The sequence below is a fragment of the Cyclospora cayetanensis genome, unplaced genomic scaffold, assembly GCF_002999335.1.
Source record: "Cyclospora cayetanensis isolate NF1_C8 unplaced genomic scaffold, CcayRef3 CcayRef3_contig_35, whole genome shotgun sequence".
Lineage (NCBI taxonomy): Eukaryota > Apicomplexa > Conoidasida > Eucoccidiorida > Eimeriidae > Cyclospora > Cyclospora cayetanensis.
This window is the reverse complement of record NW_020312314.1, coordinates 154162-180466: the sequence shown is the minus strand read 5'-3', so window position 1 is coordinate 180466 and position 26305 is coordinate 154162. Positions and strand designations below refer to the sequence as shown.

Genomic DNA, 26305 nt, shown 5'->3' with positions numbered 1-26305 from the left:
GCCTCCAACCTCCTTAGGGGAAAGCTGCCAGCGTCGATTCCTGCTTGTTCTTTCGTCGTGTTGTGTATAGGGCTGGTCTACCCGCAGCCACCTCTCTTAGCATGTAAAATCTAGGAACGCAACAGGCATTCGAGCTTTTTACATTGAGAAACTAGACAGTTTAGTCACACGGGAGTTGCAAGAAGAGGCTGCGTCTCTGCGCAGTCACACCTGTCCTTCTGGTGCTGCTGCTCCGACTGCTGCTGTATAAGGTAGCGTAGCTGGAGTGCGTCAGCTGCAGTCTCTGCAGCAATCTCCTCGTGCGTGAGCCTCGGGTTAAAACCCCACTCTCGTTCCTTCTGCTGCTGTTGCGATTCGCACACGTTAGACCATCCTGCAGCCGCAGCAGCCACGCAGAAGGCGCGACCTTCTGCCTCCAGCTGCTGTACGTACAGATCTCTGGGGAAGCTGATGGAGGTATCCCTGCGCGCGGCAGACAGCAACCAGGCAGACGCGATGGCGGAAAGAAAGCCAGAGGACAGACGAACCTCTAAACCTCAGAGAAAGGCACAGCTCAAGCCTCGCGGCTTCGGGAGTTGAGGCAGCCTCGGAGGAACCTTCCCTACACAGAGACTTCTTCCCGAGAAACGAGAATGAACAGATGAAGGGGGAATAAGACAGCGGGATATATATATAGAGAGAGAGAGAGACCCTTGTTGAGGGGGAGAAAGCGTCTATGCAGAGCAGTCATGCTGCAGCTGAAGATGGGCGAATTGGATATATATATAGACCCTTGTTGAGGGGGAGAAAGCGCCCATGCAGAGAAGTCATGCTGCAGCTGAAGATGGGCGAATTGGATATATATATATATATATATATGTAGAGACCCTTGTTGAGGGGGAGAAAGCGCCCATGCAGAGCAGTCATGCTGCAGCTGAAGATGGGCGAATTGGATATATATATATATATATATAGAGACCCTTGTTGAGGGGGAGAAAGCGTCTATGCAGAGAAGTCATGCTGCAGCTGAAGATGGGCGAATTGGATATATGTATATGTATATATATGTAGAGACCCATGTTGAGGGGGAGAGAGCGTCTATGCAGAGAAGTCATGCTGCAGCTGAAGATGGGCAGATAGAAAGAGAAGGCACGTCTGTTTGTGAAGCTTCTGTAAGTCCTTGTTCTCGCGAAACTGACCCGAAAGGATTGTTTATCCTCTGTGCAAGGTCGATGATGCCGTGATAAAATGTAGGAAGCACAAGGAGCAGCACCAAGTGCATGCACAGACCCTGAACCGCCTCCCACACGTGCGGCCTAACGACAGGAGTAAGTAGGTGTCCGCTGTTTTTGTTGACAGCAGCAGCAGCAGCAGCAGCAGCAGCAGCCGCTGCTGCTGCTGCTGCAGGCCCTAGCACTGCGCTCGATGCCACGGGTGTCTCCTCTCCCGCCACGAGACTTCCCCCCCAAACCTCCTGGAGACGGCAGAAACTGCTGCCTGCTGCGAGGCCAGAGAGCACAGCTGAGAGGGTGTTGGTAATAAGCACCATGATCATGAGCAGGTGCACGTAGGAGTACGGCAGCGGAGTTCTCACGTAAGCGAGGCACTGCGAGACGCATGAAGATCCCTGCATTTTGCAAACCCCACAGATATTCCCGCAAACACACATACACATACATATATATACATTTATATATGTACATTTATATATATATACATTTATACATATACATTTATATATATACATTTATATATATATACATTTATATATATATATATATATACACATATACATACACAGACACGCACACACACCAAGACACAAACACACAGACACGCACACACACCAAGACACATACACACACCAAGACACAAACACACACATACACACACACAGACACACACATACATACATACATACAGACACTTTTCGAAAAGGTCGTTAATAGCCTGTTTTGAAGGAGAAAAGTGGTGGCAAGTAGGGATTGGGGAGGTAAGGGGGGCTTACACGCGAGCAGATCTCGGTCCACCTTCGCGTGGCATTGGGGGCGAAAAGCAGTTTTTCCCGCCTGGCTAGCTCGGTGCCACAGCTCGCCATAGACAGCCACGGGAGCAGCGCCCTCCCTTCTGAAAGGGTGCATAGCCACCTGTACTCCATGGGGGAGAGCATTCCGTCATCTGAGCATGCCGCACGCATTACCCCCGCAAACAGAGAGCACCGTCTGAGCTGTCGACATTAGACAAGCCCTCGCAGGAAGCTCGAGAGAGCCTGCTCATGCAGGTACAGCCGAGCAACGGCCAGAGGCTGGCTACGCCTTGCGTCTGAGCAGCAGCAGCCCTTCTCTTCCAAAGCAGCGGCTTGCAAGGGGAGTCTTAGAGCCTACGGAGGAGATACTGCAGTTCGTTCCTGCCTTGCGCAGCGTCGAAAACGAGATGGAAGCTCACACACCCCAAACGCAACAGCCGCCGCAAGATGCGAAAACGGCTCGAGCACCAATAGAGGTCTGGTGCATCTGGAGCTGTGCCAAAGGGGCCTTGCTGCAGTCGCAAGGGGAACTGCAAATTCACAGCTGCTTCCTTCTCCTTGTCGCTGCTGTGGCTATCCCGCTGCACCGGCTGCTGCGTTGTTCGCTGCACTGGCTGCTGCGAAGCACGCGTCTCGAGGTGGCAGCAGGCTAGAATAAGGATGTCGTACACTGCAGCGGAGAAAAGCGTGAGTTGCTGCCTCAAAGCCCACCAGCGCGACAAGGATGTCGAGACGAAGAGTCCAAGCAAGAATCCGACGAGGGTTGAAAGGCCGTCTACGAGCGTTTGCAATCCTCCAAAGCGCAAAGAGGATGCAGCCTGCGCATTAGACGCACACTCAGTCGGCAGTGACAGACACGGCGTTCCACAGAGCTGCTTCGGGCGCAGTCTACACGCACGGCCGTTTGACGCGCAGCAGACTCCTCCGAGCGATTCTTTTTGCAGCGACAACAGCGACAGCGACAGCGACAGCGACGGCGACAGCGACAGACTCAGTAGCAGGCGTCGGCCGTTCTCCTTCTGGGGCTTTTAGGGGTTGCATGCATGCCGCAAATGCATCGCTAGAGTCGCCACTCACTGGCTCGCAGGTGACGACGATGAGGGCTGTGACGGCGGCGATTGCCCAGTAGAAAGACACCGTCCTCCAGAGGCGGCGAGACATGAAGACGCTGCCTTTTAGTTCCGTGAAGGAGCGCCAGCCGCTCATGCGTGGCTTCCCCTGCGGGCTGCCGCAGCTTTTGCCGTCAGCAGACGCCGCAAACGCGTCGGCTGGAGGCAACGAGATCGCCAGCCTGGGAGGCGACAGTCTCAAGAGGGAGCTGCTCGCCATCTAAGACAGCAGAGCAGCGCAGCGCAGGGGAAGCGCGAGAGAAGCCGCCGATCAAGAGAACACCACACCAAAAGGAGGCCAAACTTCGGACAGTCATCCGCGAAACGGCTGAAGGCTTCCTTGCCTGCCAGCCTTTCTCCCTGCCCGCTGCTCCTACCCCACAGGAACGCCACGCCACTCGAGGTTCTCCGATGCTTTGCGTCTCTCCTGCTGGTAATAAACGCTCAGACAGCGCCGCCGTCATAAGCATTCAGAGATTCGAGGCCACTTTTGGGCACTTTTTCGCACGCGCTCGAAGACTTGAACTGCCGCTGAACCTCGAGCGAGGGTTGGGAGGGCTCCTCTCTCGGCGCCTTCCGGCACGCCCTCGCGGCTGCACTCCCGAAATCAAAGACGAAACGCAATGTGTCGACCGCCTTCCGCGAAGAATCCGCACGAAAAGCCTTAATTTTAATCGAAAAGTCGTAGAAGACGCTGTTTTCGACGCCTCTGGGGAACCCCCCCGCCATCCCCCCGATTTGTATCCTCCAGCCCGCGTGCGGCTTAAGAAGGGTCAGCGAGGGCGATGCGGCAGCTGTCTCGCTGCTGAAATCCGCTTATACGTAGATATGTATATAAATGTGCGTAAATATATTTCCAGGAGTGTCTACGTTCACCCCTGTTACGAACTCCCCAGGCGTTCCCCCGCCAAGGGGGCCGTTTCAGGCACAACTCGCCGCAGACACTCCCCTACCAACCGACACGCGACATCCCCACCTTCCAAGATCCTCCCCCTCTCTCTCCTATCCCCCGCATTAAGCTAACTAGGCCCCTTCTCTCCTCAGAATTCTAACTCTGCGCCTTCAGAGGCAACACCAGCCGCCTCTCGCTCCCCAATGTCTGTACTCCCCCCAACTGAAACGAGGCAGTTGCCCGTCAAGGCGCCTTCCAGCGCGACATGCGCCATGGCGGTTGCTCGAACACACTACGGAGGAGCTCTTTTGGAGCTTTACAGACGACACTAAGGCCGCAACTCCCCAAGCCTCAACGGCACAGAAAATCGACGGGGGCGTAGGTAAAAGCTTAGAGGAACGTGGGAGGCAAAGCCGACAGAAGTGCCTGCGCGAGGGATAAAATGTGGAAGGAGGCAACTTATTTACACTCGGGGGTGCACACACCTCTCCAAAGAAACACTACAAGTGCCAATAAGCCTATCTGGGGAAACGCAGAGGCGTTTCTGGCACTCAGCAAATACCCCTAGGAACCCCCCTATCTACCTCGCCCTACCCTTTCACTCTCCCCCCTGCCACGCTGCTTGTCTCGAGATTCACATTTCTCCGAGTCTCTCACAACCTCTCTGTCTCTCTCTCCTCTCTCCCCTCTCTCTCCGCCTTCCTCTCTTCTATCCCTTCCTGCACGCCGCTCTCTCTCGCGATCTTCTTCTTCGGCGTATCTCTCTCTTCCTCTCTCTCTCCCTGCATGCCGCTCTCTCTCGCGATCTTCTTCTTCTGCGTGTCTCTCTCTTCCTCTCTCTCTCCCTGCACGCCACTCTCTCTCGCGATCTTCTTCTTCTGCGTATCTCTCTCTTCCTCTCTCTCTCCCTGCACGCCACTCTCTCTCGCGATCTTCTTCTTCTGCGTATCTCTCTCTTCCTCTCTCTCTCCCTGCACGCCACTCTCTCTCTCGATCTTCTTCTTCTGCGTATCTCTCTCTGCCGCTCTCTCGTCCAGCATGCCACTCTCTCTCTCGATCTTCTTCTTCTGCGTATCTCTCTCTGCCGCTCTCTCGTCCAGCATGCCGCTTTCTTTCACCGTCAATTTCTGCAAGTTGCTTTCTTCTTTCCCCTGTTTCGACATGCCTCTCTCGCCCTCTGTCACTCCCTCTATCCCTTCTGCAGTATTCTCGTCCATCTCTCTCTCCCTCTTGCACAGATCCTCGCCGATTTCGATAAGAATTATCTCCTGACCTTCCCCTAGCCTCCCGTGTTGCTTCGCTTTTGCCCATTTCCATCCTTCTGTCTCGCTCGACACCTCTGTCGCGTCTTCCTTCTCGAAATATGCCTTCATCTGCTCTCCCTCGCGAATACTCTTGCTGCTGCTGCTTCTCCCTCATCATCGCGTCTTCCAAACTCTTCGCCTCGTGGTGTACCTCCCACTTGGTGCGGTGAACAGCAGAGCTTACTTCGTTGCTTCTGCACAATCGTCTCGATTTCTTTGGGTTCCGACGTGCCTTCCTCTTGTTGCTCTCATTGTCGCTGCTGCTGCTGCTACCACTGCTGCTGCTGCCACTGCTGCTGCTACTACTACCACTGCTGCTGCTGCTGCTACCACTGCTGCTGCTTTCTTGGAGGCGCTTGCGAGGCACTTCTGTCTCCGACTTGACCAGAGGGCTCTGATGCTGCTGCTGCTGGTGCCTTTTCACCTGTTTCTGTTGCTCAAGCACCTCAGGATCTACTGGCTCAGACTTGACTGCCAGTAAAAGCTGCTCTTCTGCTACTCTTGATCCCGAATGCAGCGCCACACTCCCACCAAGAGGTGCAACGCCGCTGCTCCCAGTTGCGCTAGCTGCAGATGCTGTAGCTGCGGCTACTTCTCCTCCGGGGAGAGAGGGATCACGCTTCTTGACAACTGCACGTGAGGCACGAGACGATGCTTTGCTACTGCTACTGCTGCTACCACTGCTGCTATCACTGCTGCTGCTGCTGCTATCACTGCTGCTGCTATCACTGCTACTGCTATCACTGCTACTGCTATCACTGCTACTGCTATCACTGCTACTGCTACTGCTGCTGCTGCTATCACTGCTGCTGCTGCTGCTGCTGCTATCACTGCTGCTACTGCTGTGTCGGCGTTTCTCGGCACCCTTCTTGGTGTTCTTATAAAGAGCCACTTCTTCCTGCTTAATCTGCTCTGCCAAGCGCCTATCCCGATACCAGTCTCCGTCAGTTATTCTGAAGATCAGCACACCAAGCGTACGGCGTTAGACGTTTGCAGCGCAGCTCTGATGAGGCAGGGGACAAAAGATACATGCGTTTAAACGGGCGATCTTACAGCGGAATTTCGGGAGCATCATCGGCGTTCACGTGCTTGGGCTTCAAGCGTGGATTGCTGCACCACAAAGCACATCCTCGAAACTAGCGCCCTCTTGCCCCTCCCCCGCTCAAATACCGCGCACCTGTCATCGTTCGGCTAGTTGGATAGTGTCTAGCAAGCTCGGGAAGATGCGAATCCTAGGTTCGAAAAATTACCGAAGGATCTGCGTCCGTGTGGGCCGCTGTAGATACACCCGGCGATTGCGGCACTGGTACGTCCAGCTGCAGAAAAGGCGCCCCCACAGTGCGTGCTACAGTCGACCCCTCACTCGAAAAAGAAAGGATTTAGCGCCTGCTGCCAAAGGAGCTTTCAGCAGTTCAGGCAGACAGAAAACTGCCGGCCTGAACCCCTCTACAGGATTCGTGTGCTTACTGCCCGTATTGCATGCATTTTTGGCATTCCGCCTTCGCCGCATCCTGAGGAGGAAGGTACACAGCGCAACTCACAGGCTTTCTGGTGCTGGAAGGCGGGGGGAGTGGGGGAAGGGGAGAAGCAAGGGGGAGGGGGAAATGCATCCTGCGTTAAGTCCGACTGCCTTGCGGCTACGGCTTGCAGTGGTGCGTGGCTTCTGCAGGCAAACCTTTTGGGCGGCTCTGTAGACATTCAACTCCATAGTAGCAAGTGGCGACGAGAGGCTGAACAGCCTCAAATCGCCTCAGACTTCTCTGGCGCTCTCCAGGCGGTCTTTACTGGAAGGGGTGAAACAAGCCCACAGCCTGCTAAATACGAATGCCACACTAATGGCGCAGCACTAGCATCTCAAATGCATGCATTCGCCTTCCGCGCTTAGCATTTGGGGTGTACTGCTTAGGCCAAAAGGATCGGCTCGCTGTGGTGAGGGGTACCACGGGGCTGTCTCTGCATGCGGTGGCAGCGGCCGCATGCAGCGATCGCAGAAGCCACCAAATTGCTGGATATCAGAATCGTAAGCATTTCAGTATGGCCGAAACACGCAACGCAAAACCCTAGACTGTGCACAACAAAAGGCATCACTCGTTCTTACGAGCAGACAGATGCAAAAGAATCTCTATGGCCTTCCGCCACAAAAATCGATGCTCGGAGCTTGAGGAAAACAGGCTATCCCTAGATTCTTAGGAGCCTCTATACAGAGACTGCATCGCCACGTAGTAGCCTCATGGCGAGGAAGCCGTTTCTTTACGTCCGAAGGCTCACACACAGCTCAGTCCCCTGAGTATCTAAACAAGCCAGCACCATGCGCACACAGCAGACAACTCCAAGCTAGCGCGCCTTTCCGGTTGCAGAGAGTGCTTGGCTTGCGTTTCCCAGGAAGAGTCTTGAGCAATGAGTTTCCATGAGCGTGCGGTGTGGCGCGGTTGGGGCTGATTGAGTTGGTGTAGAAACAACAGACCCTAGACGAGCGCCGCGGTTAGTTGGATCGTCCGCGAAGGTTGCAGCAGCGGGGTGTATAATTCTGGCAACTTGATGTAGCCTTACGCATTCTTAGAGCAACTGATCATGATTTGTACGAAGGCGTGTCAATGGCTTCAAATTCAAAGTGGACTGTTGCTCCGTGTGGTTTGTCAAGCGATTTGCTGATGAGGCATTCCAATCTTTCCCGCAGAACGACCGTATTTCGAATCACGAGACTCACACGGTTCCGCCACCTTCCCCGCCTTTTTCGGCACGAACACCGGTTTATGCCTCAAAGCGCGTGTCGACCTTTGCACGCTGACTTCTCAACAAGGCATCAGCATGCCGCTCAATCTCTTCTTTATGCTGTGGGGGATTCTGATACCGTGGGGAACGTGGGTTGGGGCATATCTGGAAATCAGCTCAGTACGGTGTGCTGAAAACCATCAGATGACCGACCTGCTAGTAGCGCTCACTAGTTACACACATCCGCGAACTCCCTGGTGCTTTTCATCCCAGTTGCTTGGGGCATAAAGTTCGAGCATATTCTTAAGTAAGAAACCGGCTACAGAACCGCGAAAACGGAATGCGTGCTCAGAATCGCCTTCTTTTAGTGCGCCGCAGAGCCACCAGCATGAAGATTTGCTCCACCGGTGAACGCACCAACTTTACCATGCATACCACAGATTAAATAAGGGTTCTTGAGGAGACTAGAGGGTTCATCTGCCTGGCGCGTTCCAGCACACTAATTTACACGGCGTTCATTTGTGGTCTCATGCATGCCTTCCAACAACTTTGTGGGAACCTAGGATTACGTAGTGAGGCATGGGTCCAGCATATAAGTCACGGACTCGGAACGATTTAAGGCAGGATTAATCCACCGTAACCCTCGCAACCCTTGCGTTCTGCCAACTGTTAGCAAGCTAGAGGCCTAGGGGCTGCTCGAACGAGTGAATAGACAGATTACACTTTTGCGCTTCTGAATAACACAGGCACTTCACATCTGGTTTCAAAAACCTAGCGATTCTTGTTTATGTGTGCAAATGTGTTTGCCGTGGAACTGACCCGCGGTTTACCACTGACTAAGGCTATGTTGTCTTAGGCCCCGCTCGCTGCAGCGCAGCCTGCGTGGGGGCACTGCCTTTTACTTGATACACCTCTTTGTTCTCCAGGCAGCCCACTCTCGCTGGGCTTAGTTACGGTGCTCATGTTCTCTGGATTCTTGCATGGGCTTGCGATCCCGAAGTATATGACCCAGTGTACCACACTGGAAGCAGATGCGTTATTAAATAGATATCTGAGGCTGCTTAGAAGCGCAGGCTCCTTGCGTTTTTTTCGTTGGTTTTAGAATGTAGGCTAGAGCCGGTTGACAGTCTTTGACATTCATATGATAAAATCCCCAAAATGGTTCTTTCTTTTCAGGCGAAGACACAATAGTTGACAGAAACGTCGGATAGTCTATGCCTTGCGGGGACCCCCCCTCTTGTTTTCTTAACCGTTGAACCACTGACATTGTGACCACCAAGCGGACCACTGCCATAGACCTAAGAAATATCAGTGATAAAGCATCTGTTCCTCTACGTTGCGGATTTTGCAAGCTAAAGACTTGTATTGCTCGATATACCGATCTATCAATAAATTTCCATACATCAGCTTCCCAAACTGTCCTGGCCCTTGCCGTTAAGCTTATCTCGCCATAGAGCAATGGACCAGGTCGTAACTGAAGGCTTGAAGAGTGATAATACATACAGGTATTTTATTTGCTTTTCTTGCTTATATTCACAACTAGAGCGATCGCTTGCCTGATGATAGTGCCCAGAAAAAGGACTCCTGTTTCTTCTTCTGACCTGTTCAAAGTAAGGTTCTTCTCCAACGGGCTGACGAAATCTTCGAGTACTTGCCCATCATTTTGGCCGTTATAATTTACTGGTCAGCATAAACTTAGCAAGAAATGTATAAGCTTTTCAATCGACTGTAGGTTCATGCCTGTTGAATAACTGTGGAACCGCTGGATTCGCATCTACTTGCAGTCAGGCATTAGTCGCCCGAAACAGCCTTTCGCCACCGTATGCTTCCATCGACAGATGAAATTTTTCTCCAAGCCTATTGCTAAAAAGGGATAGAATGCTAAAACTACCAAAGTGGCTCAAGCAAAGCTGAAAAGCTCTTGTTGGGAAACATGGCCTTCTTTTGAATTTACAGTTGGTGGATCAGCGGGGTAGCAGCTGCATCAAACCATGCTGTGCTACCAACTAATGGTCTGATTGAGGCCTCCGTATGACGGTGCTCTAATCCAGACTATTTGGGGCCTCAATATAGAGTAAAGTAGGGGTTTCAAACAGGTCTCCCCATTCCCATTGCTGCGCCCCTTATGGTCCCGATCTGCAGGCAGAAGGACAGCTAGGGTGTCTGTGTCCATAAAGACCCCTTTGGAGCACTTCTAGCATTCACAGCAAATTAAAAGAACATCAAGCGCACATGCGCACAGCATTGCGTTCTGTTGTTTCGAGCTCAGGGAACCTCACAACAAAGAATTCATGCGAAAAAAACAAACCGCAGTAGTTAATTTTTTACGATTCTTGATCGAATGTACCTACCATAGCTCCCTACGAATTTTCGCGGATACTTTGGAAACTGGAAACCGCTAGATGGGATACTTGCATGCATATGCTGATCAATGATTGCTCCTCCGTGGGGCCTGGACTCTTATGCATGAACTTATTCGAGTGATGTCTTTAATTGTGTTTGACCGCTATGTAATCCTTTAAAGACCTTCTTTCCCCCATTATTCCGTCTAGAGGGAATAATGAGTATTTTGAGTGCAGCAAGAAGAGGGTAGCTGCGCACTGTGGCGAGCCCCACGGCGATTGTGCTTGCTGCCAGGTGTTTCCTGAACAGACAAGCCTCCACAGAAAACCCCGAAAGATGACGACACATTAGAAAATGCCTCATGCAACACGTGTCCTGGGGCAGTTCAAGCGACACAGTTACATGGCATATTTGTACGTGGTTGAAGCTGATATGCCAGAGAAGCCGACAGGTTGAAAAGCAGATAGATAGCTCTATATTTCGCATTCGAAACTGGACGAAGATGCCTCACAAATGTGAGCAAATGCTTTTGGTGCCTCGCGGTATTGCACTGGTTGGAGTGGCGAATGTAGGAGCGAAGCCAGTGAATAGCCAAGCCGCCTGCAGCCCTTTGGGGGGTTAAGCAGCATTATGCAGCTATTTTACTGCCTGGAATTTTGCCGCTAGCGGAAAGGCGTGGCTCACTAAAGAGAGAGCTATGAAGCTACCATTCGAGTCGCTTATAATGATAATTTCTGACCTAGTGTAGAAGTCTCTTCAAGCGTCTTTGTACAAACTCTGCGAGGAACTTCCCTCTACTCCTAGTTGACTTGCCTACCTTTAAGAAATATGAAGCTACATGAACTATTTCCGGGTGCTAGATGCCATAGTACAATTCGTATCTGCGCCTTGTGATGGACATGATAGTGTACCTATCCAGTGTCACGTGAGAAATTCAGGCAAGGGTTGAATTAATCTAGGTTCTCTCCAGAGTGTTTGCGGATGTAAGAAACGGCATGTTAAACTCTTCCCGCGGAGTTTCTTTGCGGCCGCACACAAAAAATGCCCGAGCAAAACACGATAATACATCGAGGTGTTGCTTTCCGTAACCTTGGTCTTCTTGAATTTGACATATCGGATATCAGCCCTAGAGAAGGAATGACAGCTAAGGTGCAGGCAGCTGCAATATTCTCCTAACTACTGTGTGCCGCAGCACACAGTAACCCAGTGCATAGGCGCAGAGCATGCACTACAACAGTATGGGCCCAACTGTGCCCTACAACAAACACATAAAATGGTTTAACGGAAAGCGCAGGGGTCAACTGTTCGTTCGTGCTGACTACCACGCTAGAAACTGCTAAAGTGTAGCTTCCAACGCTAGATTATCCAAGCTATATGGCTCAAGATGGCCGTCAGTCCCCTTCTGGTCCACTCACGTGGTGTGCGACCGATGCAGATACATCGTGAAAGGTTACATGCAGACACTACAGGCAATGTCAGCGTTGCATGTAGTCAATTTCCTAGAACAGCATATGGTGGAACGGCAGCGAAGTTATCGATAGTCCCACCCTTTTAATGCAGTTGTTGTATGCCTCCTATGGCGTGCATCAAACGTAAGGCGTAAAGGTAGACTGTCAATCCGGCCCTCCTAGGAGGCATATGCAAACGGGAGGCACTAAATTCCACACACACGTAATTTACACAGACATGAATGCCCAATTTCGATTGTCACTAGGGGTAATATACGAAAGAAGACGTTTTATCCGGATGCTGGATGGTCACAGCATCCCGCCCTGGGGGGGTGGAAAAGATCATGCAGTGATCCTAGGAACGCACTACTGGGCTAACAATATCTGTAGGGTATACAAATTTGATGCCAGAAAATAGGAGAATCCGGTAAGGAATGCGCTCTCAATGAGCGCCGCAGCTGAAGAAGCTGTTTCGGTCCAAGTACCGCCTCGTAGTCGTCTGCAGGGCAGCCCAGCCAGAGTAGCCGCATACGATGCCACGCAACCGCATGATTCAAACGTGTTTCGACAAAAAGGACGACTTTTCGGTGTGGCTGCTACCTAAATGCTACCACAAGTCGTTTTCTGGTCATAAAAGGGCACCCTTGAATCGCTGGCATCATGGCCCACCACATAGCCCTCAGCAGTGCCGTTGCAGCACTTGGCAGCGGCATGTATGGATATTTCCGTGCGGGTTCAAAAGCTTCGCTTGTTGGGGGAACGATCCTTGGCAGTGCGTTCGCAGCAACGGGCCTTGCCATCCAGAAGACAGACCACATTGGCTATGCTTCCATCGCTGCTGCTGCAGCCGGAGCAGCCTGCACCGCCATAGGCGCGAGGCGATTCGCACGGGTATGCTGTAATGTCGAGACACTGCGTAGATAAGCAGGAGCGATTTGCCACCACCGTGTTGTAGCCATCGCTCCGAGGTCCTATGGGAGCAACAGGCAGGCAGATGAAACACACTGTGTGCGTTCCTTTCGTCTACGCAGGCGTCAAAAAAGGTAGGACCACTTATTCTGCTAACGATCGGCGTGACCAACATGGCGTACTACTCAATGAAGGCATGGGAGTTCAGGGATAACTTATAGTCCATGCACTGCAAGGTGGCGAAGGTTTCTTGCGTATCCACGTATAGTGGCCCTGCACCAAGGGTCTGTGTGACTGCATCCTCCCAGTTTCGAGTTTCGAGAGTCTCTTGCTATAGTGCCTACTCCTTTTTGATTCTCAGTAATGCTTTTTCCGACCGCCTTCTTCGGGGGTGGCGTGGTTACCCAGTTCGCACCCACTGTGTGCCTACCCGTGCTGTTGTAGGAAGCCGAGACTTTCTGCAGCAGTCTCTCAGTTAAATCTGCATTTTTATCATCAAAAAAGTGCCGTACTCCTTTGTTCATTAACTGGTGCGCAAGTTGGATTCCTGCAAGGCAGTTTGGAGCCTCCATGCCCACAAAACAAAAAAGTGCTTCTGAGCATCATCATTTGAGCATCCTCACGGATGCGGAGCGGGCACTTGCTCGCCGCAGCGGAGTCGAGGCCGCTGAATTCCCCGCAATGAAATAAATCAGGACTATGCGGTCGGGCCCAAATCCTAAACAACCGATTTTAGTTCAAGTTCGTGAGCAGCAGGTGTGGACGAAGCTGTACAATCGCCAGTCTGCTTATCTAAGGGGTCCAGAACTGCGTCACTTGCAGCAGCAGAGGGGTGAGGCAGCGAGGGCAAGGGAGGGGCGACATAGGGCTCTGCAGAGGAACCGAACAACGCAAACACTGTGAGAGTGAGAAATCGGCAGAGCCACTAGCTGGCCGCGATGGGCAAAAGTGCTTTTCAGGAGAGCCGTCCTTCTCGAACAGACATACCCGGTGGTTCGTCATAAAGTGATGGACCTCGAGGTCTCCCGAAAACTTGAACGGAACGCGTGTCTAATTCCATTGGAGATATGCGGCCCACTGATATCACCGTGGGGCCTGAGGAAGCTCCGGCTCTGCCGGGGTCCACCCGTTCATATTCTTCCCCGAATCCAGAGAGCAGAGGGAGTCTCGAGACTTGCATACTATCATCTGGAGCATGACGCAAGCAATGCGCACACGTGGAAAGCCAAAAAGCGCAGGTTCTCATGAACTCGACATCTTGCACGCTCGCATCATCAGGGAACGGCCTGACCCAGGTCGAGCAGGCAAATGCGACTCCTACGCGTGCTGAAAGAGTGAACACTCAGGCGCTTGCTCATGCGAAGTGGCCAAAAACACGCAGACTGAGCCGTGAAATACAACTTGTAGGAAATACAAGGGGGGGAGAGACACACTAAAGCAATGGCGGACCTAGGCGCAAGACGAGCGACGATATACAGCTCTTCTTCCTGATTTTATACGCAATGAAGTCGGCGAGGAAGACAGCTAGAATTCCAAGGCCCATGGGACCTGAAATGTAGAAGAAATTATTGGTGTATTTGCGTTCTATCCAGTTCAACGCATAAAAGAGACGATATGTTCCTAGAACTAATATATACGCTGTCAGGAGTGAGTCCCTGTTTTCCGGATCCCGGTAACAAAAAATGAACTGAGGGAGCATTGCGAAGCCCTGAAACAGAAGAGCACAGCAGGATGTTCACTTGAGATGAAATTTGCCCATGAGCGAAGCTCCGCATACAGCTGGGTTCCCCCAAATATCGCAGAAGAGCAGAATTACACACAAGTGACGAAGGGCCAGTAACGGCGCACCTGCAAGTAGTGAGAAACGATCCAGAAATATTGCAAGCTGTGTTCTAGGGTAGACCCCGGCTGCTGCGTGTCAAGGATGAAGTTGATTGTTCCGAATAATACAGAGAGCACGAACAATACTGGCAGGGAGCACGAATCCTTTCTCCTCTCCCACGTGTGACGCAGCCAGTAAATCGATACAACTAGTGTTAGGGAGCTCATCATGTAGAACAGCTTGAGCACCTGATTACACACATATCAGCTCGAAAGATCACAGCATGACATTTAGAGACGATGCGCAATGGTCGGTTCACAACACATCAAGCAACGTGGATCGTACAGGCATTAGTAGAAAGCCATACGTACTCCCGCCTTCTCAAAAAGCTGCATTGGCACCTACAGATTGCCAATAAATACGAGGGCTGCACGTGAAATCGAGATGAAGGGAGCGCAGATAATGTCTCCAGACTAACGCAAACACTTTTGTCTCGCTACGGCACCGTTTTCGCAGAACATCAGGGAAAAAATTGGTCTTTTTGCACCGGCTGCGAATGCATCAATGCTGGTGCTGCCCCGCTCCAAGAAACCCTATAGGGGTATGCTAACAAGCAAATTGTACAGTGCTTCCAACTGTTATGGTAGAGAGAAGCCACGGGCGCACCTTGATCCAGTGATTGGGGTGATCTGTGAAGAAGTTGTCGAGGTAGCGGAACCAGTAGACGAGAAGAAAACATAGCTGTGTCTTGATGCTAAGCCCCTTGTAGCCCTTATTTGTGATCAAGAGGTCCAACAGAAGAATAAAGCTAACGCAGTGGAAGAATTCCCCCAGAGCCACCCAAATCGTGACGAGTGGTTCAAATACTTGCTGCAGGATGAACAGGACCGCAAGTGTTATCAGGGCTAGCCATCGCAGCGTCACGTGCAACATTCTCTTAGCCTGGAATGCAGCGAAGAAAATCTAGGGAAGGTTAAACACCACAACCACCATTCCCTTCGGCAGCAGAAGGCAGCAGGAGCGGCGACTTATCGCTGCTACAACGAGGTCCAAGAGAGGCAGCGTTGCATTGCTCTCAGCACACGGACTGGAAATCAGCCCTTGAATAGTCTCAAGGAGCCTCCTGATGGAATTGCAGGGGTACCGCAGTCCCACTAGACAGCAAACTCGCCATGCATCCAGAACGCACACCGGGTAGAACCGAGTCCGTAGCGCCGGGAGAAAGTGTGAAATTGCGTGCATATGTGCGATAAAATTAGACTAAAACTCCTAAAACAAGACGTGAAGCGCTTCATGAAGCCGTCAAGCTGCAGAACTAGGTCTCCAAACTGGGGCTGTCAGAGCTGCCGGCACCCGTCGCAGCCGCTCATTAAAAGTCTACAGTATTACTTTATTGGAGAGGCAATTTGCGAATGCTCTCCAAATTGTAGGACGCTTGGGTCGTTCGCGGCTTTTGGAACGGCGCAGCAGATAGGTTTCAGAGGAACTGCATTTCTGCCGCACCACGACCTTGTATGTTACGCAATACCACTATTCCATGTGCTACCAGCAGCTGCAGACGAACATTGACACCGCAATAGAAGTTTCTCTCTTCTCAGAATTCTAACACATAATTAAACTCTCTGCACACTGAGAAGCGTGAGGACGCGTAATGCCCACTCTGAGTTTCGCGGCATTCTTCCTGTCTTCCATACCCAACGCAAGAACTTCTCCCCGTGCTGCCCTCCCTCCTCACATTTCTGATGACTCAGATGGCTAGGAAGGCCCTTTCGGTGGTGTCTGTGGCATTGTCGTAGCCTCAATTGCTGGGTAGTCGACGAATGTGTTGCTCGCGGTGCTGTTGCTGCTGCAGAGTAGGGTAGGGCCTTTGCAGCTGCAGCGAGTACCTTCGCCCACTTCCCTGACAGACAGCCCCGAGGGTAGGCTATAGAAGTCGTGTGAAACTGGATCATTTAGTGATACGGCACAAAAACGAACGCCATCGTCTCATCGGCTGCATATAGCCCGCTGCTGCTCCCGTAGACGCCTTGCATCTTTTGTTACTGTCGCGCAGCAGCAATGGCAGGGCAGTAGAATAAAGAGCCGGAGCCAGTAGCTACTGCGAAACTGGCGAGTTGCTACAGGCTGCCTCGTGTAATGTGGCCTGCAGAAGAACCTGTTGCAGCAGCTGGCGCAACAGCGCCCGTGCTGCCTTTTCAGAGGTGTATACATCAATAACTCCACAACAAGGGTAGTGCACGAGAGAGGCCTTCAGCGAAGGCACACGAATCTGGGTGGTTGCAAGTGCAGCTGCTTCCGCTGCCGCAGTGGAAGGGATCTGCGATGCTAGAAGACTGCATGAATGCGCCCCTGCCGCTGACTCAGCGGACGCTCTATGTGCATCTTTGAACCCCTTTTGCCGCAGCAACTTCTCTACTTCGTGCAGCGCGGGCTGTCCGAACAGCAGCGAGGGGCAGCGGCAGCTTTCGGAGGCAGCCACGGCTGCAGGCCGTATGGCAGCTCCATTTGCAGCGGCAGGAGGAAATAAGGTAGCGCCATTCGCCTTGCAATAGAGCAGTGCCCCTTCAGCGACAGGCGCGATAGAAACACGCTGCTGATTTTTCACACCGTTACCACCACAACTGGCTTTGCAAGGAGCACCAGCAGGCGGAGGAGCCACAGGCGCTTCGTGTGCAACGAGCGAAAGCCCTTCCGCAGACAGCTGCAACAACGAGAACTGCCGCGAGAGAAGCGCTGCGTCACTCAAGCATACCCGCCTCTCCAGAGGCAGCAGCGCAGTGGGCTGCATGAGCTGCAACAGCCTCGGCTGCTTTGGCTCAGCTGTGGTGACGCAGGCGCTCGCAGGGAAATAACCGAAGAAGGAGGGGGGCAGAGCGACAGACGCAGTAGGAGCCGCACGCTGCTGCACTAGCAGCGAAACGTCCGCAGCTGTCAGCCGAAAGTCTAAGGGGATTGCGGCCAGCTGTATGTTCAAATCACCTGATACTGCCGGAGCAGTGGATGCTGTTGCTGCGGCTTCCTGCTGGTTCTGCTCATGCATCATCAAGGGGCCTAGGAAAGACTCGCCGTAAAAAAACGGCCATAGAAGAGAGCCGCAGACGGCAACGGCCAGCTGTCTCGCCAGTGCCTCCATGGCAGCTGCTAGGCTTTGAGTGCCGCTGTCTCTGCTTGCGACGAGAGCTTTCTGTTTTCCGCTATGCCGTCGCTGCAGCGTCGCCAATTCCCTCGCGAGCTGCGCCTTGAGAACCGCCTGCTGCGCTGCAGGAGGCGGTCGGGAGATGTCTCCCGCTGCAGCAAACGACGGATCAATAAGCAGCAGCAACACGCTGCTGCAGCTACGCCACTGCTGCAGCAGCTGCGCAGCTGGACCTACTCGGAGAGCAGCAGAAGCCGCCAAGACAACACACGGCCGTCTCACAGGAGGCAGCTGCATCAGCAACTCGGCAGCAAACAACTGCTGCATCTGCTGCAGCTCTGCGTAGCCAAAGGGAGGATCGCAGCATAGATCCGCTGCAGCTGCTGCTGCTCCTCCTGAAAAGTCGCCTCTCAAGTGGTGCTGCTGCTGCTGAAGAGGCGGCTGAACCCATTCAACGGCCTCGTCTGCGCAGCGCAGCAGCAGAGGCGCGTTCAAGCCAACGGTGTATACGCAGGTAGGCGACGTAGAGGCACTTGTGCGAGGCAGCCGACGTAGCAGAAGCGGCAACAACTCCAGCTGCTGCACGCCACAAGGATCCGTTGCAATCAACACACTGCTGCCCTCAGCAACTGCAGCAGCAACCACGCGCAGCAACAGCTCTAGCCGCTGCTGTACAGTCACGTCTCCGCGCACCTTGCTGCTACTATCTGCGCTGCTGCTACTCTTGCTGCTGCTGCTTGTGTTGCTGCTAACGGCATCGTCTCCAGGCGTGCTCTTGCTGCCCTTGCTGCTGCTATCTGCGCCGCTGCTACTGTTGCTGCTGCTGCTCTTGCTGCTGCTGCTTGTGTTGCTGCTGCTCTTGCTGCTGTTATCTGTGGCCGGCTCTGACTTGGTGGTTGTGCTGCCGCCTCTTGCTGTGCTATCACTTGGCGTTTCGGAGCAGTTCTTGACAGCAGCACTGCTGCTGCTCTCTGTGCTGCTCTCTGTGCTGCTGTTGACGGGCTGCATGCGACTGCGTGGCGGAGGCATACACTCGAAGAAGACGACAGCATCCGCAGAAGGCAGCAAACTCCAGTCGGCCTCTAAAGGACTGCGCTGATACGCTGCAGTATTACTACTACTACTACTACTACTACTGCTGCTGCTGCTGCTGCTGCTGCTGCTGCTGCTGCTGCTGCTGCTGCTGCTGCTGCTCGGCCCGACTACGAAGATTCTGCTTCCGCAAGGCGTCTCAATTATCCAGTTGGCGCCTCCCAAGCAGAATCCACTGCTGCAGGATGTCACGACGTATTCTTGCTGCATCGCTGGGCCTGCTGCTGCTGCTGCTGCTGCTGTACCTACACCACATGCAGCAGCAGCAGCAGCAGCACCTGCAGCCGCTGCTGCAGCACCTGCAGCGCGAATGCTGTGGCGCTGGCCGTAGCTGCACAACACCAGCAGCGTCTCGAAGCCTTTGATGTCACTTGCTTTGCTGGTGCTCCCCTGCTGCAGCAGCAGGAGAAAGTCGTCGCTGCTATCCTCTAGCAGGAGCAGCGCCTCTTGCTGGTTCTGACTGCCTGGCGCAGCGGGCGCATGCGGAGGGGCGGCAGCTGCCCTTGCTGCTGCGGAAAAAACTGCCGGCGCCGCTGAAGCAGCAGCAGGAAGTACGCAGCCTCCCTGCTCGGATCGCAAAAAGGCTACTCCTGTGCAGCCGAAGAGCGCAACAGGCCGTGTGGCGAAGATCAGCGGCAGCTGCTGCTGCTGCTGCTGCAGCTGCTGCAGCAGCAGCGGCACTCCCAAGAATCCTTGAGGCTGCGTAATGAGGATCGCATGCAACACGGTCCCCTCAAGGCGCTGCAGCAGCTGCTGCGCGCTAAGTCGTGTCGAACAACGGAAGCGACCTGACGCTGCTGCTGCTGCTGCTGCTGCTGCTGCATCTGCTGCTGCTGCTGCTGCAGCTGTTGCGCCTTCTGAAGTGGCGTCTGCTGCTGCAGCAGCTGCTGCTGCAGCTGCTGCAGCAGTGGCAGTTTGATAGCCGATCGGTGCTGCGGGAAGAAGGTCTCTTAGCAGCAGAGGGCAGTCCACAAGAAAGTTGATTTTGCCTACCTGCAGGAGCAGACAACTCGAGAGGGGGGGCGAAGCAGACGCAGCCTCTGCTGCCGAGGAGAGCATCACAGCCTTATCGCTGCTGTTGCCGTTGCTGCTGGCATTGGAAGAGCCGGAAAAAAGCGTTGCACGGACTGCAGCAGGAGCGGCAGCAGCGCCGCTGCTGCCGCTCCTGCTGTTGCTGTTGGAGCAGGAGGAAGAAGAAGAGGAAAAAGAAGAGGAAAAAGAAGAGGAGCAGGAGCAAGAGCTCTCCTCTGAAGCGTTCGAGGCTGCTGCTTGCATCTTGAGGATTTGCGAACAGCAGGAGAAATGTCGGCTTTGTGAGTTCACTGCATATGTAGGCGTAGAGCTGCTGCTATCCCCTCGCCTTGCCTTGCGAACCGCAATTCCTCTACCGCATGCTTGCGCAAGGGCTAGTTGCAAAGTTTGCAATGGAGCTTGCTGAGATTCTTTTGCAGCAAAAGACGACGGTTGATGTAGCGATCTTCAGGCGCTGCCACCGCGTGGCCGTCTCTTCGGCTATCAACAAGTAGTGGTGACAGCTGCAATTTGTTTCGGAGAAGCCTCTGCAGTTGCCACTCGTGCAGCTCTTCGCGCGTTTTGTTCCCCCCCTCTCGCAGTGCTCATGCCACCAAATTCGATTTCTACCAGAGTGGCTGTGGATACCCTGGAGGCGCATCAAACGGCCTTTCATGGAGAAGAGGTGCGTGTCGTCAGCAGCGAAGAGCCTCTTTCAATTTCTCTCTCTCTTTCGATTTTTTTCTCTTTCTCTCTCTCTCTCTCTTACAATTTCTCTCTCTCTTTCTCTCTCTCTTTCAATTTCTCTCTCTCTCTCCCTCTTTCAATTTCTCTTTCTCTCTCACACACACAGTCGCGCATGCCCTTTGCATAGAGGAAGGGGTGTCGCTGACGCCTACGCCTCTCATCCCAATGAAACACGCAAACAGCGCAGTAAAGCTTTTTGTCTCATTCGTTTCTGTTTCAGATGGCAGTGCAGCGGAACGCCTTTTCGCTGTATGTGTCGGCTTCTCCCCCCAGAGGACTAGGCCTGAGAGAACGCATGTGCCGCTGCTGCTGCCGTCGTGCAGTTGATTTGCCGTTCTGCAGCAATTCGCGGGAAAATTGTGACCTTTTGCAAGGCACACGCGCAACAGAATCTCAACGAATTAAGAATGCGTGCGGATGGGAGTTGACTGCAGTGGCAGCTTCAGCAGTCGCAGCAGCAGTGGCACCAGCTGGTGCTCGCGCTGTTGCCGCTGTTGTTGCTGCTGCTGCTGAAGCTGACTTCGGCTTCTCCTTAGCTTTTCTTCAGCTCACTGCGCTTCATCGGAAGCTGCCGCTCTCGTGCAGCTGCCTTCTCGCGGCTACCAGCACGCTGCACCTGCAGCGGGAAGGCTGAGGCTTACCCCTTGCAAGAACCTTCTTGTCTGATAGAGCTGCCACACATACGTACACACATATACATACACACACATGCACAGCAACACTTGCTCGCAGCACAATGGATGAAGTCGAGCTGCTGCAGGAGCTTACGGCAGACGCCCTCTGCTGCACAATCAGAGACAACGGCGAGGTGAGAGGCTCTTGCCTTTTTTCACATCAAATTCGCGGATGCAACAATCTGAGTGCTGAGCTGCTTCCGATTGCATGAGAGAGTGCTGAGCTGCTTCTGATTGAGCTACTCTCTGAGTGCTGAGCTGCTTCTTATCGAGCTGCTCTCTGAATGCTGAGCTGCTTCTTATCGAGCTGCTCTCTGAGTGCTCGAGCTGCTTCTGATTGAGCTACTCTCTGAGTGCTGAGCTGCTTCTTATCGAGCTGCTCTCTGAGTGCTCGAGCTGCTTCTGATTGAGCTACTCTCTGAGTGCTCAAGCTGCTTCTGATTGAGCTGCTCTCTGAGTGCTTGAGCTGCTTCTTATTGAGCTGCTCTCTGAGTGCTCGAGCTGCTTCTGATTGATCTGCTCTCTGAGTGCTCGAGCTGCTTTTTATCGAGCTGCTCTCTGAGTGCTCGAGCTGCTTCTGATTGAGCTGCTCTCTGAGTGCTCGAGCTGCTCCTGATTGAGCTGCTCTCTGAGTGCTCAAGCTGCTTCTTATTGAGCTGCTCTCTGAGTGCTCAAGCTGCTTCTGATTGAGCTGCTCTCTGAGTGCTCGAGCTGCTTCTTATTGAGCTGCTCTCTCCGAGTGCCGAGCCGCTTCTGCATGGGGATATGCTTCTGGTTGAGCTGGCTTGCTTCCCCGTGCTCTAAAGGCAGCTGGCGAGCTGCTGCTTCAGCCGTTTTGCTGGAGCTGGTGATTCCGGCGCAATTCTCTGTCTTGACTGCTGTGTGGCGGCTGGTGGCGTTGTGTTTGCTGCAGCTTCCACGAAATGTGCTTGCCGCGCTGCCAGAGTTGTTGCAGACAGTGGGACCAGAGTTGCTGCGGCGTGTAGTCTGCCAGACGCGCGAGCTGCAGCAGCAGTGTGAGCAGCGTGTGGGGGCAGGATCGTCTCCCGCTGCTGCTGCTGCTGCTGCAAGCGAGGAAGCAGCTGGCGCCTCTCTCGAGGCGGCAGCAACAGCATCCGCAGCTGCGCCTTGCGGAGCGCAAGTGTCTGAACTGGAGCAGCTCTACGCGTTGCTGCTGAGGCTGCTGCAGCTGCTTCCCGAGGCGCTACAGCAGAAGTTTTGTGCGTGCGTCAGTCTGCAGCTCTCCCTTCCAGGATCGAGTCTGAAGAAGCTCACCGCGAGCCACTTGAGCAGCAGCAGCAGCAGCCTGATTGCTGCTGCTGCAGCTGCAGTTCGGCCCTCCCTGTTCGTGGGGGGAAGCGCTTCCTTGCGACGCAGCGTGTCTTCTTCGGCAGAAGAGGGGAGCCTCTCGGCAGCATGCTCGTCGGCAGCGGCGGCAGCCGCTTCTGCCGCTGCAGCGGCAGCGGCTGCCGCTGCGCGAAGCGGCGCGAGGAAGCCTTTCCGGAGACGCGTGCTCTCCCTGCAGCAGCATCCGCAGCAGCAGCGGCAGCTGCTCGACGTCGCTCGCTGCAGCGCGCTGCAGACGCTGCAGCGCGCTGCAGCGCGAGCGGCGAAACAGCCAGAGGCGGCTGAAGGCGCCGCTCCTGCGACAGCCTCTGCGCGACTGCACCAAAAAGCGAATTTGGCGCAGCGCTTCCAGCAGGCAGCGGATGCTCTGCTCCCCATTCCTCGGCTTTCGCAGCAGCAGCAGCAGCCACTCCCGCCGCTGTCGCTGGCGCAGCAGCAGCAGCAGCCTCTGCAGCTGCAGCAACAGGCTGGAGGGCAAGCTCCTGCCTTCGTTGCCTTGCGCAGAAAGGCTTTTCTCGCCACTTGGAGCGAGGCTTCCTCGGCTGTCTCGGCAGCCGTCGCCCTCCTCGCTGCTGCTGCGCTGCTGCGTCGGAGAGCGACCAGCGTGGCTGCTGCACTAGGCCCTTGGGAGCGATGCATGCAGGAGCAGCTCGTGCAGCTGCTGCTGTGCTGGCTGCAGCAGATCTCGCGCGCTTTCGTAGCAGCCAGACATGCACTAGCCAGCACGCAGCCGCTGCAGCAGCCGCTCGCAAAGGCGCAGCCGCAGCGGCATGGGGGTGCAGCTGCGCCAAGCGTCGAGCTGCTGCAGCAGCAGCGGCAGCTGCTGCTGCCTGCATGCGCGCTGTTTAGTGTCGTCGCAGCTGCAGTCGGGTGTCTGCGCAGCGGCTTCCTCGCTGCGCTTGCCTCTTCGGATCGCTGCTGCCAAAAAACCCCACAGCTGCTGCAGCAGGCGCAATCGGTGGCAGAACTGTTGAGTGCAGATGGGCAGCCACGATTGCTGTCTGCTGCGCTTCTGCCGCAGCAGCAGCTGCACCGACAAATGCAGCTGCGCATGCAGCCGCTGCTGGTGTTGCTGCTCTGCGAGCTCAGAGATGCCTCCCTCTTGGCGCTCGCAGAGGCAGCAGCTTTCTTCGTGCGCTCACCTGAAGCGACGGTGCCTCAAGAGGGAGTCGGCGATTCAGAGCAGAAGCAACTGCAGCTAGAGCAGCAGCAGCTAGAGCAGCAGCAGCTAGAGCAGCAGCAGCTAGAGCAGCAGCAGCTAGAGCAGCAGCAGCTACAGCAGAGGTCTTTGACGACAGCGGATGTATTGATGGGAACGAAGCAGAGGCAGCTGCAGCGTTTGTTCTTTGCAGTGGCGCTTGAAGAAGTCTCGCTCTGCACTGCGGATGTGCATATCGACGAGAGTTCAAGCCCTTCGCTGCTGCAGCCTGCAGCTGCGCGTTCTGTTGGCGATGCTGCAGGTACAGCCACGGCAGCAGCAGCTGCAGCAGCAGCAGCAACTGCAGCGGCTCGCTGCGATGCAGACACCTGGTGGAGTGCTCGCTCGATTTCTCGATGGTTGGTGCTGCTCAGTTTGCCAGGAGCGCGGTTCCTGCCGGCAGACGCAACAGCGACGACACAGGCGGCAGCAGCAGAAGATACGCCGCAACAAATGCTGGAGTTGTTTCGCAGGAGTTTGCAGCAGCTGCAGCAAGGCGCAATCGCCTTCAGGCGAGCTTTCCCGTGCGAGTTCAGCGCGTTAGAGCACCACCAACAGCAGCACCACTCCTACGACCAGAAACACCACAACCCCACCCCCCACTACAACCAGAAACACCCCACCCCCCCCCACCACGAGCTCGCTTTTCGAGAGCTGCAAGAGGCGCAGCTGCATCGAAAGCTGCTGCTCCGCGGAGAACGGATGCTGCGCCATCGCATCCGCATGCTCGAAGTCGCAACTTACTGCCTCTTTGCAGCAACACTGCAGCCTGCAGAACGACAAGAATTGCCTCCGCGGGGGGAAGAGGCTTCGCACTGCCCTGGCGTCTCACGAGCTGTCTCCGAACGCGTGCTGCAGAGGTTCGCTGCCGACTGCCTCCGAAGCGACAGTAGTCAGAGCAGCTGGAGTGTCACAGACCGCCTCCGAAAACTTGAAGACAACGACGTGCGAGCGGAGGATGCCTTCTCCATCCTGTGGAAACACCACGGACCGCGTTGCTTGGCGCTCATGTTGCGGCTGCTGCACGGTCGACAGAAACGCATGCGACACTCTCTGCCGAATCCAGCCACAGCTCACGATGGACTTATCGCGCATGTGGCTGCAACCGCTTGCTGCGAGGTAAGGCAGAAAGATGCCTCGACACGCGCTGCTGCAACTCGCCAAGGTAGCACAGACTTCCTCTGCCAGAGGCAGGCGCTCCGTACCTCCCGCTGCTTGCCGCCCATGTCGTCAGCATGCTGCGTCCAGGGATTCGCTATGCTGCGTTGTTATTCATATATATATATAGCGAAGATGGAGGGGTGTCTGCATAGATGTAGGTGTATGTGTTTGTGCATGTGTTTTGGTGCATGTGTTTTGGTGTAGGTGTATGTGTTTTGGTGTATGTGTTAGGTGTATGTGTTTTGGTGTATGTGTAGGTGTTAGGTGTGTCTGCTTTGGTGTATGTGTAGGTGTATGTGTTTTGGTGTATGTGTAGGTGTATGTGTAGGTGTTAGGTGTATCTGCTTTGGTGTATGTGTAGGTGTTAGGTGTATCTGCTTTGGTGTATGTGTAGGTGTTTGTGTTTTGGTGTATGTGTACGTGTATGTGTACGTGTATGTGTTTTGGTGTGTGTGTAGGTGTTTTGGTGTATGTGTAGGTGTATGTGTTTTGGTGTATGTGTTTTGGTGTATGTGTTTTGGTGCATGTGTAGGTGTATGTGTTTTGGTGTATGTGTATGTGTTTTGGTGTATGTGTAGGTGTTAGGTGTGTCTGCTTTGGTGTATGTGTAGGTGTTTGTGTTTTGGTGTATGTGTAGGTGTTTTGGTGTATGTGTATGTGTATGTGCATGTGTTTTGGTGTATGTGTTTTGGTGTATGTGTAGGTGTTAGGGGTATCTGCTTTGGTGTATGTGTAAGTGTATGTGTAGGTGTTAGGTGTATCTGCTTTGGTGTATGTGTAGGTGTTTGTGTTTTGGTGTACGTGTATGTGTTAGGTGTATGTGCATGTTTAGGTGTATGTGCATGTTTAGGTGTATGTGTTTTGGTGTATGAGTAGGTGCATGTGTAAGTGTGTAAGTGTGCATGGCATGTGTAAGTGTGTATGTGTAAGTGCGTAAGTGTAAGTGTGTAAGTGTAAGTGTGTATGTGTAAGGGTAAATAAATGTGTACCTCTGCGTGCGTGTAGGAGCTGCGTTTGCTTCTGCTACACCCCCTTCCCCTTCCTGCACTGGCTCTCCTCTTGGGATCTGTGCAGCGCCATCTGGTGTCTGCTTTTTCGCCGCATGTGGCTGGCAGCGTCTTGGGGAAAGCAGCGGAAAGCGCATGTCGCACAGCAGCAGCTGCTCCCACGCCCTCTGCAGCGGCGGTAAAGAATTCAGCCTTCACAAGAGGTCGGCTCTTCCTTGACACTGTATCGTCGTCTTCTGTCGGCGTAGATGCCTCTGCGCATCATCAGCGGCATGCGGAGCAACAGCTCGCGCTGCAGACGACTGCAGCAGCTGCCGTCGCTGCGGGGAGGACCTTGCAGAGGTTCTCCTGCGCATGCACAAGCAGGTGCAGCAGCACGTGCACATGC

At 54.0% G+C, this 26305-nt stretch overlaps 2 protein-coding genes and 1 pseudogene across 2 annotated transcripts; 1 reads left to right on the top strand and 2 right to left on the bottom strand.

Moving 5' to 3' along the window:
* Window positions 1-13: 13 nt before the first annotated feature.
* LOC34624413 lies at window positions 14-3578 on the bottom strand. The gene is made up of 7 exons (XM_026334056.1): window positions 3459-3578; window positions 2993-3334; window positions 2360-2880; window positions 1988-2099; window positions 1179-1606; window positions 238-462; window positions 14-95 (listed from the first exon to the last, which is right to left on the bottom strand). The coding sequence occupies exons 1-7, from the start codon at window positions 3576-3578 to the stop codon at window positions 14-16; spliced, it is 1830 nt and encodes a 609-aa protein (XP_026189841.1).
* Window positions 3579-4582: 1004 nt separating this feature from the next.
* Window positions 4583-7018, bottom strand: LOC34623741 (suppressor protein SRP40). Its single transcript, XM_026334055.1, has 6 exons — window positions 6986-7018; window positions 6778-6821; window positions 6561-6626; window positions 6364-6420; window positions 5125-6263; window positions 4583-4725 (listed from the first exon to the last, which is right to left on the bottom strand). The coding sequence occupies exons 1-6, from the start codon at window positions 7016-7018 to the stop codon at window positions 4583-4585; spliced, it is 1482 nt and encodes a 493-aa protein (XP_026189840.1).
* Window positions 7019-12473: 5455 nt separating this feature from the next.
* On the top strand, window positions 12474-23480 carry LOC113146516 (annotated as a pseudogene).
* The last annotated feature ends 2825 nt before the right edge of the window (window positions 23481-26305 follow it).